Source organism: Vanellus vanellus (assembly GCF_965231255.1).
Source record: "Vanellus vanellus genome assembly, contig: HAP1_SCAFFOLD_35, whole genome shotgun sequence".
Taxonomy (NCBI): domain Eukaryota; kingdom Metazoa; phylum Chordata; class Aves; order Charadriiformes; family Charadriidae; genus Vanellus; species Vanellus vanellus.
Genome location: NW_028128889.1, coordinates 1391902 through 1408489, shown reverse-complemented (window position 1 = coordinate 1408489; position 16588 = coordinate 1391902). Strand labels below are relative to the sequence as shown.

General features: G+C 49.7%; 2 protein-coding genes across 2 annotated transcripts; one reads left to right on the top strand and one right to left on the bottom strand.

Moving 5' to 3' along the window:
• Positions 1-213: 213 nt before the first annotated feature.
• Positions 214-1203, top strand: LOC309683921 (olfactory receptor 11A1-like; the record flags this gene model as incomplete). The annotated part of the gene is made up of 1 exon (XM_082499900.1): positions 214-1203. The coding sequence occupies one exon, from the start codon at positions 214-216 to the stop codon at positions 1201-1203; it is 990 nt and encodes a 329-aa protein (XP_082356026.1).
• A 6824-nt stretch (positions 1204-8027) lies between these two features.
• Positions 8028-8966, bottom strand: LOC309683830 (olfactory receptor 10AG1-like; the record flags this gene model as incomplete). Its single annotated transcript, XM_082499831.1, has 1 exon — positions 8028-8966. One exon carries the CDS (start codon positions 8964-8966, stop codon positions 8028-8030), a length of 939 nt encoding a protein of 312 aa, XP_082355957.1.
• Between the last annotated feature and the right edge of the window lie 7622 nt (positions 8967-16588).

Here is a 16588-nt window from a genome sequence, read left to right as displayed (position 1 = left end):
CACCTCTGGAGTCTCCAGAGGGTCTGCTGGGATGAGTGTTCTTTACCCATCAGGAAAAACATTCTTTTTCTGCTTTCGTGAGGCACGAAACACATAAAGCTCATGTGAAGAGAACAATGCCTTACACAAAAAAATGTTGAAGGTAAACACTGAAATGTGTTTCTCTGTCGTAGCACCTCTCTGTGGAAGCTGAGGAACTGAAAGAAAAACAACATGGAAGAAGGAGAAAGGGACAACAGGACATCATCCATGGATTTTGTGCTGCTGGGAATAAGTGATGTTCCCACGCTCCAGAACCTGCTCTTTCTCCTCTTGCTTATGATCTACTCAGTCACCATATTTGGGAACATCCTCATCGTTGTGCTGGTGGTAGCAGACCGGCACCTGCACACCCCCATGTACTTCTTCCTGGGCAATCTGTCCTCCTTAGAGACCTGCTACAGCTCCACCATCCTGCCTCGCTTGCTGGCCAGCTTCCTGACTGGGGACAGCAGCATCTCTGCACACGGCTGCCTGGCTCAGTTCTACTTCTTTGGTTCTTTTGTGACTACTGAGTGTTTCTTGCTGGCGGCCATGGCCTATGATCGGTACTTGGCCGTATGCCAGCCCTTGTTCTATGCAAGCCTCATGACCTGGAAGGTCTCCGTACACCTGGCAGCTGCCTCTTGGTTATCGGGTTCACTGCTGCTGGTGGTAGTCATAGCCACCTTATCCCAGTTGCAGTTCTGCGGCCCCAAGACCATTGACCACTTCTTCTGTGATTTTACCCCATTGCTGGAGCTTGCCTGCAGTGACACCAGAGCAGTCACAACTGTTTCTTTCTTGTTTGGTACCTTGGATATAGTTTTTCCCTTCCTTTTCACACTGGGCTCCTATGTGTGCATCATAGCTGCCATCCTGAGGATCCCATCCAGCACGGGCAGAGAAAAGGCCTTCTCCACCTGCTCCTCTCACCTCACTCTCGTCACCATTTTCTATGGAACCCTCTTTGTTGTCTACATTGTGCCTAGAAGAGCTCCTCTGAGGCAGCTTAATAAACTGTTCTCCTTTTTCTACACCATCCTCACACCCCTGGTCAACCCCCTCATCTACAGCCTGCGGAACAGGGAGGTCAGGGAGGCACTCAGGAAAATCATGAGGAAAGCCCTGGTCCTCACCCAGAGCTCATGGTCCCTTGTTGACACAGGCAAGAGACACTTCTAGCTCCTTTGAAAGCTCTGGATACCGGCTGGCTCTTTAGAAGTGTGTGCCACTGAGACCGCTTGTGGAGTGGTGAGTGAAGAAAGCAAAAGGTCTTTGGGAAGAAATATCATGGTTTAATAAACAGTCTTGAAAATGTCACGGGTTTGATTTTCCTTGTTAATAAACACCATGTGGGAAGTACTGAAGTGTCAAGGTTGTCTTTTCTGAAAGAGTAAAGAGAAGATATTTGCCAAGTTTGTGAATACTTACAAGGGCCATTATGAGGCCATCTTTCTCACTGTGGGTTCCGGGGATGGTAGTCACGTGGTGCGCATCCCCCCTGTGGTGCACATTTCAGGAGCATGAGGCTCACATGGCAGCCACTAACAAAGGTCTACCTTCACTGCACTGCCAAGGAAAAATGGGCCATTCCTATTGGGTGGCTCACGTGGGTTACAGCCATGCACATCTCCTCCTGCCACGGGCCAGGCCCTGCTTCATGCACGTCTCAGGAACCAGATGGGGATGCAGCAGCTCAGCAGCTGAGTGAGAAGCCTTTGCTTCTCTTGCTGCAAAGATAGGTTCTCCACCTCTCCGGCTGGAGTGATTCAAGCAGTTCCTCTTTATGAGGGCTAAAACAAGATCATCTCCTGCATCTCCCTCCCTCCACCTTTCCCTCCCCTCTTCCCAGGGAAATGAGCAAGTCCCTGCTCCAGCTGTGCTCCTCTGGCTCCAGCTCAAGGTCTTCTCTCTTCACTGGGACACCCACTCCTTTGCCCCATCTCCTCCATTTCTGGAGGATCAGGCTTTCCACCTCAGCCCTCTTTCCCCACTGGAAAGCTTTGACCCAGTGTAGGGGGTCTGGCTGGGATGGAGCTCATTTTCTTCATAGCAGCCCGTAAGGTGTTGTGTTTTGGATTGGGGACCAAAACTGTGTTGATAACACGCCCCTGTTCTAGCTTTTGCTGAACAGTGTCTGCACAGCATCAAGACTGTCTCATTCTCACACTGCCCTTAGAGTGCAGGTTGAGAGTGCACAAGAAGTTTGGAAGGGACACAGCAAGGAGAGACAGATATTCCATGCCATATAGCATCATACCAAGGAAGAAAAATGGAGGGCAGGTGGTTTTTTTTGGTGGGTAGCCATTGCTTGGGGACTGCCTACCATTGGTGTGCTTGTGGAAGGTGCATCACTTGTTATTTTGGGGGGTTTGTTTATTGTTTTGTTTTTCTTTCTTTCTTCTTCCTATTTCCTTTGCCTACTATTTATTATCTTGACCCCTGACTTTTGCTCTTCCTAGTCTCTGCTCTCATTCCACTGGGGTGAGGGGTAAGTGAGGGAGCGGCTGTGTGAGGCTTCACTGACAGCCATGATCAACCCACTCCACCCAGTTTATCCAGGGCCGAGGGAAGGGATGGTCATTGCACCCTGGTTCTCCGCAGATCTCAACTTTTTCAATGCCTGTGCTGTGGGAGCCCGTATGTCAATGGCCTTTGCCTCCAGGGCACACTGCTGACTCCTCCTCAGCTCCTTCACCAGTACATGTGTCTTTTCTCCTCTTCTCCCCGTGACTGTGGGGATAAGTTCACAGTACATCTGGGATCCATTAGACACAAATGTTGGTTTTAAACGCTGACTTCTTGGTGAGCAGGGGCTGCAGAGATGCTGCATGAGCTCCTCATTGGCTCTTTAGGCTGCCACATGTATGACAGGGCTGATGGCATCTATCGTTCCTCTGGAAAGGAGTCTGGAGGGGTGAGGAGGGGATGGGGATTGTGCACGTTCCCTGGGGTGGGCAGTGAATGGAGACTCAGAAGAGTGATCACCGTACAGAGCCAGGTCTCATGGAGAAGGAAGCAAGGTGTGAAAGGTGGACCAGAGATGAGCTGGTCTGTGCCACAGTCCCTGGACACCCTGGGGAAGCTGCCCCAGGGCAATGGGGAGCAAACCAGCCCCGCACCCTGACCACTTCCACCTCTGCCCATACACCCCAGGCCCAGGGAGGGACCTTTGCTGCACGGCCAGTTCCATCCCCCTGCTGGGCTCAGTGCCTGCAGGGGGCATGGCCAGACCTGTGCAATCTCTCCTGGCCTAGATGCTGCCAGACCCTGCAGCAGAGCTGTCTGCACTCACCAATGTGGGATTCAGCTGGGGTTGGGCAGGGGCAGGCACTGGTGGGGGGGGAACAAAGAGAGGACTACTTGGGGAAGAAGGAGAAAGGGCTGCGATGGGGACTGTTTGGGGGTGACATTTCTCCAGCCCTGAATGCACCATGGTCCATGTGGTGTTGGAGGCCATGTGGGGCAGTGGGAAACCTCCACACTGGACACAGCAGTCCTGATGTGGTTCCCAGAGGGAAAGCATCACTGCCCTTTCCCTGCTGCCTCTGAATTTGCTAATGCAGCCCAGAATGCTGTTGGCATTCCCAATCCTAAGGGCACGCTGCTCCCTCCTCTCCCACTTGCTGTCCACCCACCCTCTTTGCAGAGCTGCCTTCCAGCCGGTCATCCCTAGCCGGGCCTGTTGCATAGTGTTGTCCCAGTGCAGTGGCAAGGGGAACATGGCATTTGTCTTGGATAAACATATTCCACCCAGGCAGCCCCTTTCACCAAGCCGTCAAGGACTACTGCATCCACCTCACCCCCCATCCCAAGGGCCCATCGTGTTGTTGTAAAAGGCATTCAGGTTGGTCAGGCACAGTTTGCCATTGTTGAGGCAATGCTGGCAGTTCCCAATCCCCTTCTTGACCATCAAGGTCTTGGGAATGGCTTCCAGGAATATTTGGTCCATTACCTTCCTGGGGACGTAGGTCAGGCTGACTAGACTGTAGTTCCTTGAATTTCCTCTTGGCTCTTCATGAAGATGGGTGGGAGGTTTGCCTTCTGCCAAGCATCAGGAACCTCCCTGAGTGCCATGGCCTTCCCAGGATGAGAGAAGCAGACAAACGACTTTGACCAGCACCTTCAGCACCCTTGGCTGCAACTCTTCATGCCTGTATGAGTGAGAGTCGCGTAGGACCATTCAGCTCACTGACACTCTCTCCACATCCCCTTGGTCACCAGGCACCCTGCCCCACTCAGCAGTGCCACCACAACTTTTTGTCGCCCTCTGGCTGCCAACACTCTTACTGAAGCCCTTCTTGCTACCCTCTGCCTCACCCAAGCAGTGCCCAGCCTGGGGGAAGCTCTGCCCCGTGCCTGGGGAGGGTGGACAGATAAGGACCAGGGAAGGCTGGAAGAAGACAGGACAGCTCTGCAAGAGGCCAAGGGGGAACCCATTGCTGAAGCTGGGGCTTGAACCTGGGGTTTGTCAGTCTAAGGCTCTTCCAGCTGATATCCTTCTGCCCTGCCCCAGGAGCCCTTGTCTTGGTGCCAGCCTTGCCTGAGCTCAGACAGGTGTGCAAGAGGTGTGCTCCTCAGGGAGATACTGTGACTTTTCCTGGTTAGTCCCCACAGATGGGACCTGCCCTCTCCCTGCCCAGGCCTGCCAGCCTGGCTGTGCCAAGAACCCATCCCTGCCACCCCACCTCAGCCTGTTCCTGAAAAGCTTGGTCACGTCTCTCCAAGGGCTCTGGAGCTGCCTCAGACTCAGGCCTGCAGGGAGTTAACTGCTGTTCCCCATACCCACAGCCAAGCTGTGCAGATGTGACCAAACCCAATATGATTTCTTCTCCCTATGGCCACCTCCCACACCTTCCAGCTTATGTCCTGCTTCTCCCCACATCCTTGTGTCATGGGCCATGTTGTGACAGACACTCACCTTTTCAGGAAAGCTCACCACATGCATGGGCAATGGAAACGTGTCTGCTTTGGTCTGCAACAAGCTCTGCCCTACCCTAGGAGGCCTTTGTACCAGTAGGAACTGCTGTGCTGTGCCCATCCTCAGTGCTACATGGACAGCTGGGGAGAGGGAAATGGAGCTCCCTGTTTTAATGGACAGTGTTCTGCACAGGGACACTGCCACGCACCCAACTGCTTCCATTTTTCACGGCAGTGTTTGCAGCACCATTATCATGGCAGTGTTGCAAATTTTCTTGCTGAAGCCACAGGACCAGCAATGTTGAGCTGGGAGAGACTTTCCAGGATCCATCCCTGCCTTGCCCCTGAGGAGGATTTTCTAGTGCAGGTGTGAGTGAAAAGCCCTCTGAGCAACTGCATTCTATTTATTCTACAGGAGACACAGGGGGATGTGAAAGGCCCATGAAGTGTTGGTGTTGTGTGTGGCTGCTGATACAGTCAGTGGTTTCTCACTGCAGTGCAGGGTTGGGGTTCACACCATCATTCGGTTGTGTTTTCAGGCCAGGAAAGCATGTTCTTCAGCACTATACCACTGACGTGAGGGTGGCTGATCCCTGTGCACACACAGGGTCACTTGTCTAAAATGAATTTCACCTGCCGTGTGATTGCGTAGTCATTCAGTCTTAGTAGGTCTTAGGCAGATGCCAGTGCACACCCCTGCAGACCTCCCCTCCACTGTGAGAACTGACCTGTCTGTCCTTCCTTTCTTTTCTTTCTCCCTTCCTCCCTCCCTCCCTCCCTCCCTCTGTCCTCCCTTCTTTCCCTTCTCCATTCCTTCTCTCCAAGTGTTGTTGTGGAATGGTGAGGAGTCCAGCCCATGCAGCAGGCCACTGCAGAGTTGGTGGGGACCAGCTGGTGGAAGCAGGGCAGGCTGTCAAGGAGGAACTTGGAATCACATTCCAGGGAAGCAGACAATGTTTTCGGAAAGCCAAAGCTTCCTCAGACTTGACCCTTGCAGGGGACAGGAAGGGTAAGATGGTGAGCTGCTACCACTTCCTCAACATGGAAAGAATTAACAAGGACAGTGTAGGGCTAGCTGCTCAGCTGGGTGGAGAACCTACTAACAGCAGATCCAGATAGGTCTGAGGAACTCAAGGCCTCCTTCTCCCGACTCTTCAACATTTCCCAGGCCTTTGTGTGTAGGGTCACATCTCCAGAGGAGAATTACAACCAGCAGTGGATGAGGGTGGGGTCAGGGATTACTTCATGAACTGAGCCCATGCAGGTCTGTGGGGATGAACAGACTTCATGGGAGTGTGTTGAGAGCTGCTGCTTTCACTGCGAGGCCATTGTCTGTCACTTTTGGAAAGCCATGGTGATGGGGGAGGTCCCTGGTGACTGGAGAAAAGACCACATTGCACCCATCTTTGAAAAAGCACAGACGTGCAATCCACGGAACCATGGGCTTTTATGAGAGTGTGCCATTGAATGAGTCCTCTGTGGGTGACATTTCTAGTCACATAAGGGAGAAGAAGGTGCCCAAGAATGGTCAGTGTGCTTGTATAGTCAGGGGAAATCATGCCTCATCAGGCTGATTGCCTTCATGGTAAACCACCTGTATTTGTGAATAAAAGGAGTAAAGTGGATGTCATTGGCCTCAGCATAGGAAGACTTTTGACATCGTGTCCCTCAATATTCTTGTATTCAAGTTAGGATGCTAGAGTCTGGATGAGTAGACAACCTCATGGGTAAAGCAGCAGTTGAGTGATTGGGCTGAGAGAGCATTAGTGAAGGGGTCACACCTCCATGGAGAGGCAGCAGAGGGGTCTTTCCTGGACCTTGAGCAGTTTATAAGTCTTGGCTCTCCAGTGTTCAGTCCAGACTTAGGGTGTCTAAAATAACTGCCTCCCAGGACTCTTGTTCTACTCGCTGGCTGCTCTGCTGTTGTGGGTTAACCACAGTGGAAAGTGAAGCACCACAGAGCTGCTCACTCCTTCCCGCCACCCCTTGTGCCCCCAGTGGGATGGGGCAGGAAGAAATGAAGTATGCAAGCAAGAAAAGTTGGGTTTGAGATTTTTAAAGATGTTTAATAAGTGAAGGATAAGTGGAAGAAGAGAGAGAGAAAAGAAAACAGAGCAAGTGATGCAACAGCAATCACTCCCTACCTCCCATGGGTAGTGGGATGCGCAGCCAGTACCCAAGACAAAGGTGGCTAAATTCCCGAAAGCTCCCTCTTTTCCCTTTTATTATTGAGTATGATGTCATATGGTAGGGATTATCTCGTTGGTTAGTCGAGGTCATCTTCCTGGTTGTGTCCCCTCCCAACCCATTGCGCCCTCCCCAGTCTATTCCCTGAGAAGGCGCCGATGCTGTTCAGCAAGAGCTAGAACATCAGCGTGTTACACACTTTGTCTGCACAAAGAGCAGAGAGCCCCCTCACCCCAGAAACTTGCTGGAGATGAACTTTAGTAAGGAAACAGGACAGGCTGGAGAGATCAGTCGCAGGCAGGGCCAGACAAGTGTATGACCAGCCAACAGTTTACATGTGACCAGATCTTTTTAACCCCTTTGCCCTCTGTTTCCCATGTTTGTTCCTCCCCAGCCCACCTTGATCCCTTCCTTTCCTTTGCCTTTGGTCCTTTCCTAGACACGCCATGAGGAAGGGGTAGAGGACTTTCAGATCTTTAATTTTCCTACGTTGATTCCATCCAAGGACACTCTGGATACTCAATGGGGTCTAGCAAACAATTTCTCAACCTGAAGGTGGTCATCTTCTTCTCATGGGATGTGTCACCCTCTCATCCCTCTTGACTTCTTTGACTATTTTCCTTTCAAGGTACTGGCAGCTTGGGCCGACACAGCCTGAACAAGCGATTTGCAGTCAACTCTCCAGGGGAACTGCGGATGTTCTGGAGTAGGAAGATATCGAGGTGCAGCTATCCGACATGGCAGGAAGGCCCCTTGAGAGCTATCCCCTTCCTGAGGAGGATCATAGCCAGGCAGGACACCAGTTTTCTCTAAGCTAATATGGGACACCTGTGTTCACACAACCAAACACCTTGTGGGGGCTTTTGGTACTAATTCGGCTTATTTCACAAACTGCAGTATCACTTTCTCCATAGGAGTCTCTTCAGGGCAATACTCACTTCCTTATTCCTCAGGCTATAGATGACAGGGTTAAGCATGGGGGTCACAGCTGTGTAAAACAGGGCAAGGTATTTGTCAGTGTCTGCAGGGTCTCTTGACCGTCCTTTGAAGTACACAACCATTGCGGAGCCATAGAAGAGAGTCACCACCCCGAGGTGTGAGGAGCAGGTGGAAAAGGCTTTGCGTCTGCCCAGAACTGAGGGCATTCTCAGGATTGCCCTGACAATTTGCGTGTAAGAAACAACTATCAAGGAAAAGGGAAGGACTGCAAAGAGCAGGATGATGGTGTGCAGCATCACTCGGTTCCAGAAAGTGTCTGCACAGGCGAGTTCCAAGAGAGGGGGCACGTCACAGAAGAAGTGATGAAGGGCATGGGAGGCACAGAAGGGCAAAGTGAACACCTGGTACGTCTGCCCTGCCTGTACTGGTATGACAGCCAGCCATGACCCCACTACCAGTGTGACACAGAGCCTCCCATTCATGATGAGGCCATAGTGCAGGGGGCCACAGATGGCTACATAGCTGTCGTAGGCCATGGCAGCCAGGAGAAGGCTTTCGGTGCTTCCCAGCAAAACCAGGAAATACAGTTGGGCAGCACAGCCAAGGAAGGAGATCCTGCCGTCTCCCGTCAGGAAAGCCAGCAGCATTTTTGGCAGCGTGATGGAGATATAGCAGATTTCCAGGAAGGATAAGTTCCTCAGGAAGAAATACATGGGGCTGTGGAGGTTTGGGTCTACCAAAGTGATGAGCACGATGAGGCCATTCCCTACGAGGACCATGAGGTAGAAGATCAGGAAGACTGTGAAGCACAAGTCTTGCAGGTTGGCCTGGTCAGAAAATCCCAGAAGAAGAAATCCGGGTCCGTCTGTATGATTCTCCAAGCCTTTTCTTTGGGCCATTTTCCGTCTACAGAGCAATGCAAACAACACGCTCACTGAACAGTGGCAGTGGCCCCTCCACCATCCCACACCCCTCAAGCACAGCGAAAGACTGCAGACGCCAGCGCAGGTGTGACTGCAGTGTTAGCAAAGCCCCAACAAGATCTGCATGGCTGTACGGGAGTCTACCACCAGGTGCTTGTTGAGAAAAGGCTTCTAAGAGGAAAACAGAACAGGGATGTTCAGTCCAAATGATGGAGTTTGGCAGTATGGACCGGAAAAATGTGTCTTTCCTTCTTGGGAGGAGATGTTCTAAAAAGCATTGCCTGGTGATAGATGAGGGAAAGGAAGGGAAGGGAAGGGAAGGGAAGGCAAGGCAAGGCAAGGCAAGGCAAGGCAAGGCAAGGCAAGGCAAGGCAAGGCAAGGCAAGGCAAGGGTAGGGCAACACCAGATTTCACTCTTAGATTGTAGTGAGAGAGATTTACCTCAGCTCTTCTGAGACATAAGAACTCATCTCCTGAAGCTCTGTCCACACACGGTGAGCAGGGAGACATGCTTTGGATCCAAATTTTTCATTTCTACATGGCTGACAGGTGAACTCTATCAGAAAGAAAACAAATTCTATCTGTCTGTGAATCAGAAACATTGATGGGGCATTTCAACACATCAGAAAAAGTGCTATTTGTGCATCTATCCCAATCCCTCAGGGTGCTAAGAGGAGCCACTGTGCAACACTGTCTCAAAGAGCTTTCAATGCATCCCAAAACAAAGGTGATCAAAGGCAGAAGAGTGGAGATTAGAGGGTGATCTCCCAAGGTATCTGGTTTTCCTGAAAAGGTCAGGCTTTTATGACTTCTGAAGGAGCTCTGTGCAGTTCCCTGTTCCTGACCTTGCTGCTCTGTCGCATGGATTTATGGCAGTTTACCGAGGGCTCGGTCGCTCTGATGCCAAGGCAGAGATGTTTCCCAGGCCCCTGGAAGCCCTTGCAGAGCCGAGCGATGCTCTCATTGACTGGGAAACTGAGCCTTCCCCTCTGCATTTCCCACAGCACACGGACTTCTGGTGGATCACACCAGAAGAACGTGAGCCATTAACAAGCAGCTCTGCAGTAGCAGGTTGCTTCTTGTGAATAACAGACTCAAACAAAGGGTTTTTAAAAGTTTCAGCAGCAACGTTTCTCCAAGCTGAACCAAACCTGCTCCTCTGAGCCCAGCCGAGCCCCACAGATGCCTGCAGCTGCCGTGGCAGTGGCTGTGCTGCCACGGGCTCTCAGCACTTCAAAGCGTGCCAAAAGGGAGTTACCATTGTCAGGAGCCACAATGCAGGGACACGCTCCTCACTCCATGATGCTGCGGGAGACGGTGCAGACCTCTCTTCCTTTCTGTCATTTCCCTGGAAAACACCTGGATGGGGTTCCCCGGACTCTTCTCTGCCACTCCTGTTCCCACCTGGTTATAAGTCAGTGAAGAACCCCAGGAGAGAAGAGAGCAATGCTGGCGCGACCAGTGCTCCTCCCCAGACACCCACAGCATCATTACCAACTTGAGAAAGACTGTCAGAATAATGATTATAAGGGTCTGAGCAACTTCCAGAACATGACTTTTGAAAACAGAGAAATTGAGAAATGAGATTTAGCTGCTCAAAGGAAAACTGCTAAGCTTGTAAGAAGGGGGGGTGGGGGGAGGGGAGGAGAAGGCAAGAAAGGAGCAGTAAAGAAGCAAATTCAATCTGTGTTTAGCTTTAGTTTGCAGAAACGGAAAAGGCTGCTCTGCAACACCTCCTCCCTGGGCCTCTACCTTAGGTGTGCCCTGTATTAGCTCCAAGGTGGAGATGGTCTTGAGAGGTCAAACTCCAATTGCTTATGCTGTCTGAATCCAGGTTCACCTTCAAAGAGGGTGTAGAGAGAAAGCTCGTGTTGGAGGTTCATGGGAAGGTAATAAGGCCTGTGTCACAGAATCACAGAATCACAGAATGGTCAGGGTTAGAAAGGGACCCCTGGAGATCGTCTAGTCCACCCCCGCCACCCCAGAGCAGGGTCACCTACAGCAGTTGCACAAGACGGTGTCCAGGTGGGTTTTGAATGTCTCCAGTGTAGGAGACTCCACAACCTCTCTGGGCAGCCTCTTCCAGTGCCACTTCTTCTCTGCCACCCTCAAAGAAAAGAAGTTCCTCCTCACGTTAAGATGGAACTTCCTATGTTCAAGTTTGTGCCCATTCCCTCTTGTCCTATCACTGGGTACCGCTGGAAAAATACTGGTCCCATCCCCCTGGCACTCTCCCTTTAAGTATTTATAAGCATTAATAAGATCCCCCCTCAGTCTTCTTTTCTCCAGACTAAAAAGGCCCAAGTCCCTCAGCCTTTCCTCATAGGAGAGATTTTCTAATCCCCTAATCATCTTTTTAGCCCTTTCATGTAGTCCTTTCAGGGCACTGCACATATCTATGTTTGGACAGATTACTGTGGCCCCAGGGCCCCCCAAATGGATGAGTGTGTCTGACCAAGGCAGCCTTGCGTGGCTATATAGGGGAGAGCTCCCAGGGGAGAGCATCTCTTGCCCTTGAGTGAGGTTCATGCAGTCCTTGATTTCTTACTCTGAAACTCTACGCATGGGTTCAACCCTGCCGTTCAGCCAGTTCTTCACGCAGCACACCGTGTACCTGGACAAGTTGTCCAGAAGGATGCTGCGAGGGAAACTATCAAAAGCTGTATTAAAATCCACAACGACTACATCTACCACTTTCCATTCATCCATTAGATAGGTGACCTTACTGTGGATTGTGGTGAATCGCTTCTTTCTCTTGATGTTAACTCCTTCTCCCAGGTGGGCATTGGGGCTCCTGACGGCCAACAGTTCAGGCTTGGCTCGTCACTGTCCAAGAAGGGCACTCTGTGCAGCAGAGCTGAGATAGTTTCCTTTCAAAGTTTGAGATAATAAGAGGAGGAGAAAGCCCAAACTCTGATTCCATGAAGAGGAAGTAGAGGTGCTGGAGATCATCTGGCCAAGGATTCCCCATGACAGGGGAATCCTTTCCCACCACTATCACTGGATGGAACTCTATGGACATTTCCTGAAGTGTTTGAGTGCAAAAACCCAAAGAAAGTCATTTTGTCTCCACACCGTGCCTTCCTGGTGGGCCTTCCGGGTGACTGTGCCTGAGTCCAAGCTCATCACAGTGCTTGACCCAGCCATGAGACTTCTCTTGCCTATCACCTGCACAGACAGATGGGACCTCACAATCTTCATCCAAACCATTTTCCTTTTTCTGGCCTGCGAGTTTCTCAGACAGAACTGGCTTCATAGTCACCTTCACAGATACCTGTCTGTTACGCACCTGTGAGATTGTGATGCACAACTGACATAAGTGGAACTTCCTCACCATCACCCACCCTGTCACCTACACGCTGATCTGACATCTCATCTCACATTCACCTTCCAGCACCATGTGACTACTCCAGGACATCACAGTCTCTGCATTCACTCTTCCTCCCGGGGAAAAACAGCTCCGAGTGAGGGTGAGAGGACAGGTGGAAGGTTAGTGGTTTGGAGGGAGGGTGCTGGGGCTTAGGGGGTTGGGGTTTCTGTTAGCAGTTTGCGTTCACGCGAACCCGAAATTCTGCTGAGAATTTCTACTTTGTGCTCAGGGTAGGGCGAGGGGTAAGATCTTCCCTTTTAGGGTTGGGGATCAGGGTGAGGCTCAGGGTGAGGGTTTGGGATTCTTCGTAGGTCTTCTTGTAATTGATGTGAGTACTGGTCAGCTTTGTGGGTTATGGGGTGGGGTTAGGGCTGGAGGTGAGGGCCAGGGTTAAGGCTAGCCTGGCATGAGTAGGGACCTCACAGACAGCAACCAAGTGCTGTCCCTCTCATACACCTCTCCTTTGAAGTTCCCTTCACTCCCTTTCTCTCTGATGAAGCCCTCACTCTTCTTGAGCACCTCACAATGCTTCTTCTTAGCAGCCAGCTTCCTCCAGCAGAAATGACATCCCAACCTACTCTCCAGAAAGGACACTTTTGCCTTCATCTTCCTCTTGCATGCCCCTAACCTCTCAGCTCATCTCCCTGGCCTTTCCCTCCAAAACCTCACAATCCCTCTCCTCCTTCTACCTCCTGGGAAACATGAGTGAGGCTTAGGAGAGGGGTTGAAGAGGAAGGGAGGTCGAGGGACAGGATGAGGGAGTTGGGTTATGGTTTAGGCTTGAGGCACCTGGTGAGGGTTTCAGCTTTGGCATTAGTGTTCAGGGAAGGGCTAAAGATGAGAACTCCAAATTAGGTGTTCGGGTTAGGGTAGAGGCAAAGGTTTGGGGTGAGCTGGGCAGTGCCAGGTCTGAGAAGCAAAGGGGTGTAGGCACTCTGCATGCTTCTGCCCTTGTGGTGACCAGAAGGAAACCTCAGCTCCTGGTGACCAAAAGCATCACCATTTCAATGGTCTGGGGATCAGCACTGGGCCCCTTGGCTTGACAGGGCACATCCAAGGGGCTACACGACACAGGACATCTCGGCCTCCTTTATTTGTCATCTCGAAATCGCTGCCTCTGAGTTTGTGCTCCAATCAGCCCCCAGGGAAGCCCATTTAAATTCCCTGAAACAGCTTCATCACCCACAGCCTTCAGCAGACCCTGCTAAACCTCCAAGCCTCTTTATTCCTGCCATGGCCCTCCTTACTCGGTGACTTGCCCCTGGGAGCTTGTTAGTGTGCAGCAACTGTAATGAGTTTATTCTTGCATCTCAATTTCTGTACGGTTGCAGAGGGATTTTTAGGAGAGTCTGTCTTTGAGGAAGAGTTTTGCAAAGTCTGATGATGTTAACAAGCACATGATGGAACACAGGTTCTTTTCTTTCTCAGTCGTGACTCAGTATTGATTTCCACATTGACAAGTGATTTTTCATTTGACTGTCAAATGATGCCCACAGCACCCCAACTTCATTTGCTAGAGGTGGCCATGGGATCAGGAGGCAGAGGCAGCCAGGTAGATGTGACCACAGGAAGATGGGCAGGGAGATCGCGAGAGACATGAGTTGGTGACAAGGCTCTGGGCTGGGAATTTGGCCAAGAATGGATGTTGAGCTCTGCCTGAGAACCTGAGAAATTTTGTCAACGTTTAAAAAGCTGTGAGCACTTTGTCACTCGCTGAAGTGATAGAATACTTCTACTAAAACTAATAAATTTTCCCCGAGTCATGTCAAATGGAGAATTTTAATATATGTTCAGTATTTTTTGGCCATGTCTTCTTTCCTCAGTCGTGAGGATTTTTGTCCTCTCCTTCCACATTGTTTCTTCAGTCACCTCTCACCGCTGTGACCTTCAGGGAGTTGCTGCTTTCCCCTTCGTGGAGCTAAAAGCTCTCCTGTCTTCTGGTAGTCTGCTGAATTAACTCTTAAACCAACTTGCAAACTGTGTATATATTAATCATTTCCTCTTCTCTTGTCTAAAGTGTGTCATGTATGGTCATTGCTTGAGGAAACTGGACCTTATTGGAGGTTTGGACCTGGCATGCAGTTGAGGAGCGTGTTGCTTCTTTTTATTAATTTATTACTTTAATAAGAAATATTGGTTTATCATATAATTGATAAAAATCAATTATAATTTATTGATTAATAATTAATAATTGTATTTTCCTTGTGGTTGTTCAAAATTAATTACAAACCTGTATCTATTTACAGACAACTCTCAGGTTAAATCAGGTGGGAATTGGTACAAAGGAGCTGTAACAGTGGTCTACAGAGTTCAGTGCAGAAATGTCATGTAGGAAAAGAATGCAAGTCCCAGGCGGCCCCCGAGAGAAGTGGTGGGGTTGGGGAGGTGGGGAGGAAAGTTGTACATACAGTGGGGGACCCCGAGGAGACAGCTGTTGCTGCCTCTGCAGATCTGCTCAGGACACCCTATGCTTTAGTATCAGTTGGAGAAAGCTGCCAGCACTTCTGTACACTGAAAACATAAAATAAAATATGCTTCAAAATTAAAACCAATTTTTATTAAGTTCTCATTGAAATTTTGCACTGTAAGTAGACTCCTGAGACCTCTCCAATTAGCTGTACAAGTCTGGAAGCCCTGAAGAAAATCATGGAAGAGATGTTGCTCATTTGGGCTTTCTGCACTTTAACGAGCCCCATGGTGTATTTGGTGCTGAGCCCATGAACCTCAGATACTGAGAGAGAACAACCTGTCCAGGAGTTAAAGTCAGCAGCAAACGCCAAAGTGTGTTGGAGCATTAATTGGCCACACGGAAGGCCATTCCAGAGCAAGCCTCCCCATGGGTTTGTTAGAGCAGAGGGAAAGATTTGACACAGTTATGATGTACAGTGATTAAAAATGTATTAGTGATTTAAGGTAGATCAAGAGGTGGAATTTTAGCAGCACTTAATCATTAACCAATTTAGAGGTTTGCAAAGTGATTTAACAAAATAATTGAACAGCGACTTAGTTACAGATTCGAAGATGGGAAGATTGACACTAACGTGCTATAGAGTATTCCAAATCAATACATATACATATGGGCAAGAGCACACATCTCCAGTTAATACATATGCACATAAGGAAAGCATATAAGTACACATGCACAAACCCCCACACACAGACAGAGGTCTTTGATTCCTGGAATCAGGAATTTCATAATAGCATATTAGCTATAATGCTCATAATTTCATAATGGCTCTAACGAGCCAACAGGTACTGCTTTTAACTCCTACGCGTACATGGACAAACAGCAGAATATCCACATCCATAAAGCTAATGTGTATATCACAAACACATAGGTGGGTGGGTGGGTGGGAGAGAGGCTAGCCTATAGTCACAATTTCCCTTTCCCGAGTTTAGGATAAATACTCACAATGCATCGGTGTTCCTAAGGGGGAAGTAGTTGAGGCTCTAGAGGGATTCTCTCACCCTGGCCTTCTAGTCCTCGAGGTGTCAGCCTGAGCGGTGTCCCCACTCAGGGGAGATACTGGCCACAGCCCACTGCGATCCAGAAGAGTTCAAATGGTCTTTATGATAATTGCTACTTATAGGATCTGAGATAATTGACTTTCATCATGTACTTTTCCACTCTGAACCAGCTCAGACAACGCAATATCCCAGTACTTTCAACCAGAAAGTACGCAAGCCCAGAAGTTGCAAGGACTTGGGCTCCTGGTATTCCCTTTCTTTGTGGTCACGACCCATATGTTGTGAGTAGTGATGGGTTGTACTTATTATCTCCAAAGTGTAGGACCGTAGGGATCAGGCACACTATTGTGTTCTGGTCCGTTGTGTTCCACCTTTTCTATCTTTCATGGTACACTATTATGTATTGTTCTGATCTACTGTGTTATTTTGTGGCTAAGGTGGGGAGGAAATCTCAGCAAGTACCGAGTGGTCTGGGAGGAGGGGGGTTCCCCACCATAATCTGCCCGTGACTAACATTAATTTATCTGGTCTGTAGAGCTGCTGTTTTGTTGCCTCTTGTCTCTATGCCTATAAACATGGAATGCCTCAATCCAAGTATAATTTGAGGGAGATTTTGTGTTTGGTTAGTTCCTCAGCATTTTGTTATATGTTATTAAGTCACATTATATACACAGGGATATTTTTGCAGGAATGCAGTTTCTTTAGCCATCCCCCAAACTGCAATGTATAAGACAATATTTAACAACAAGCATAATATAAC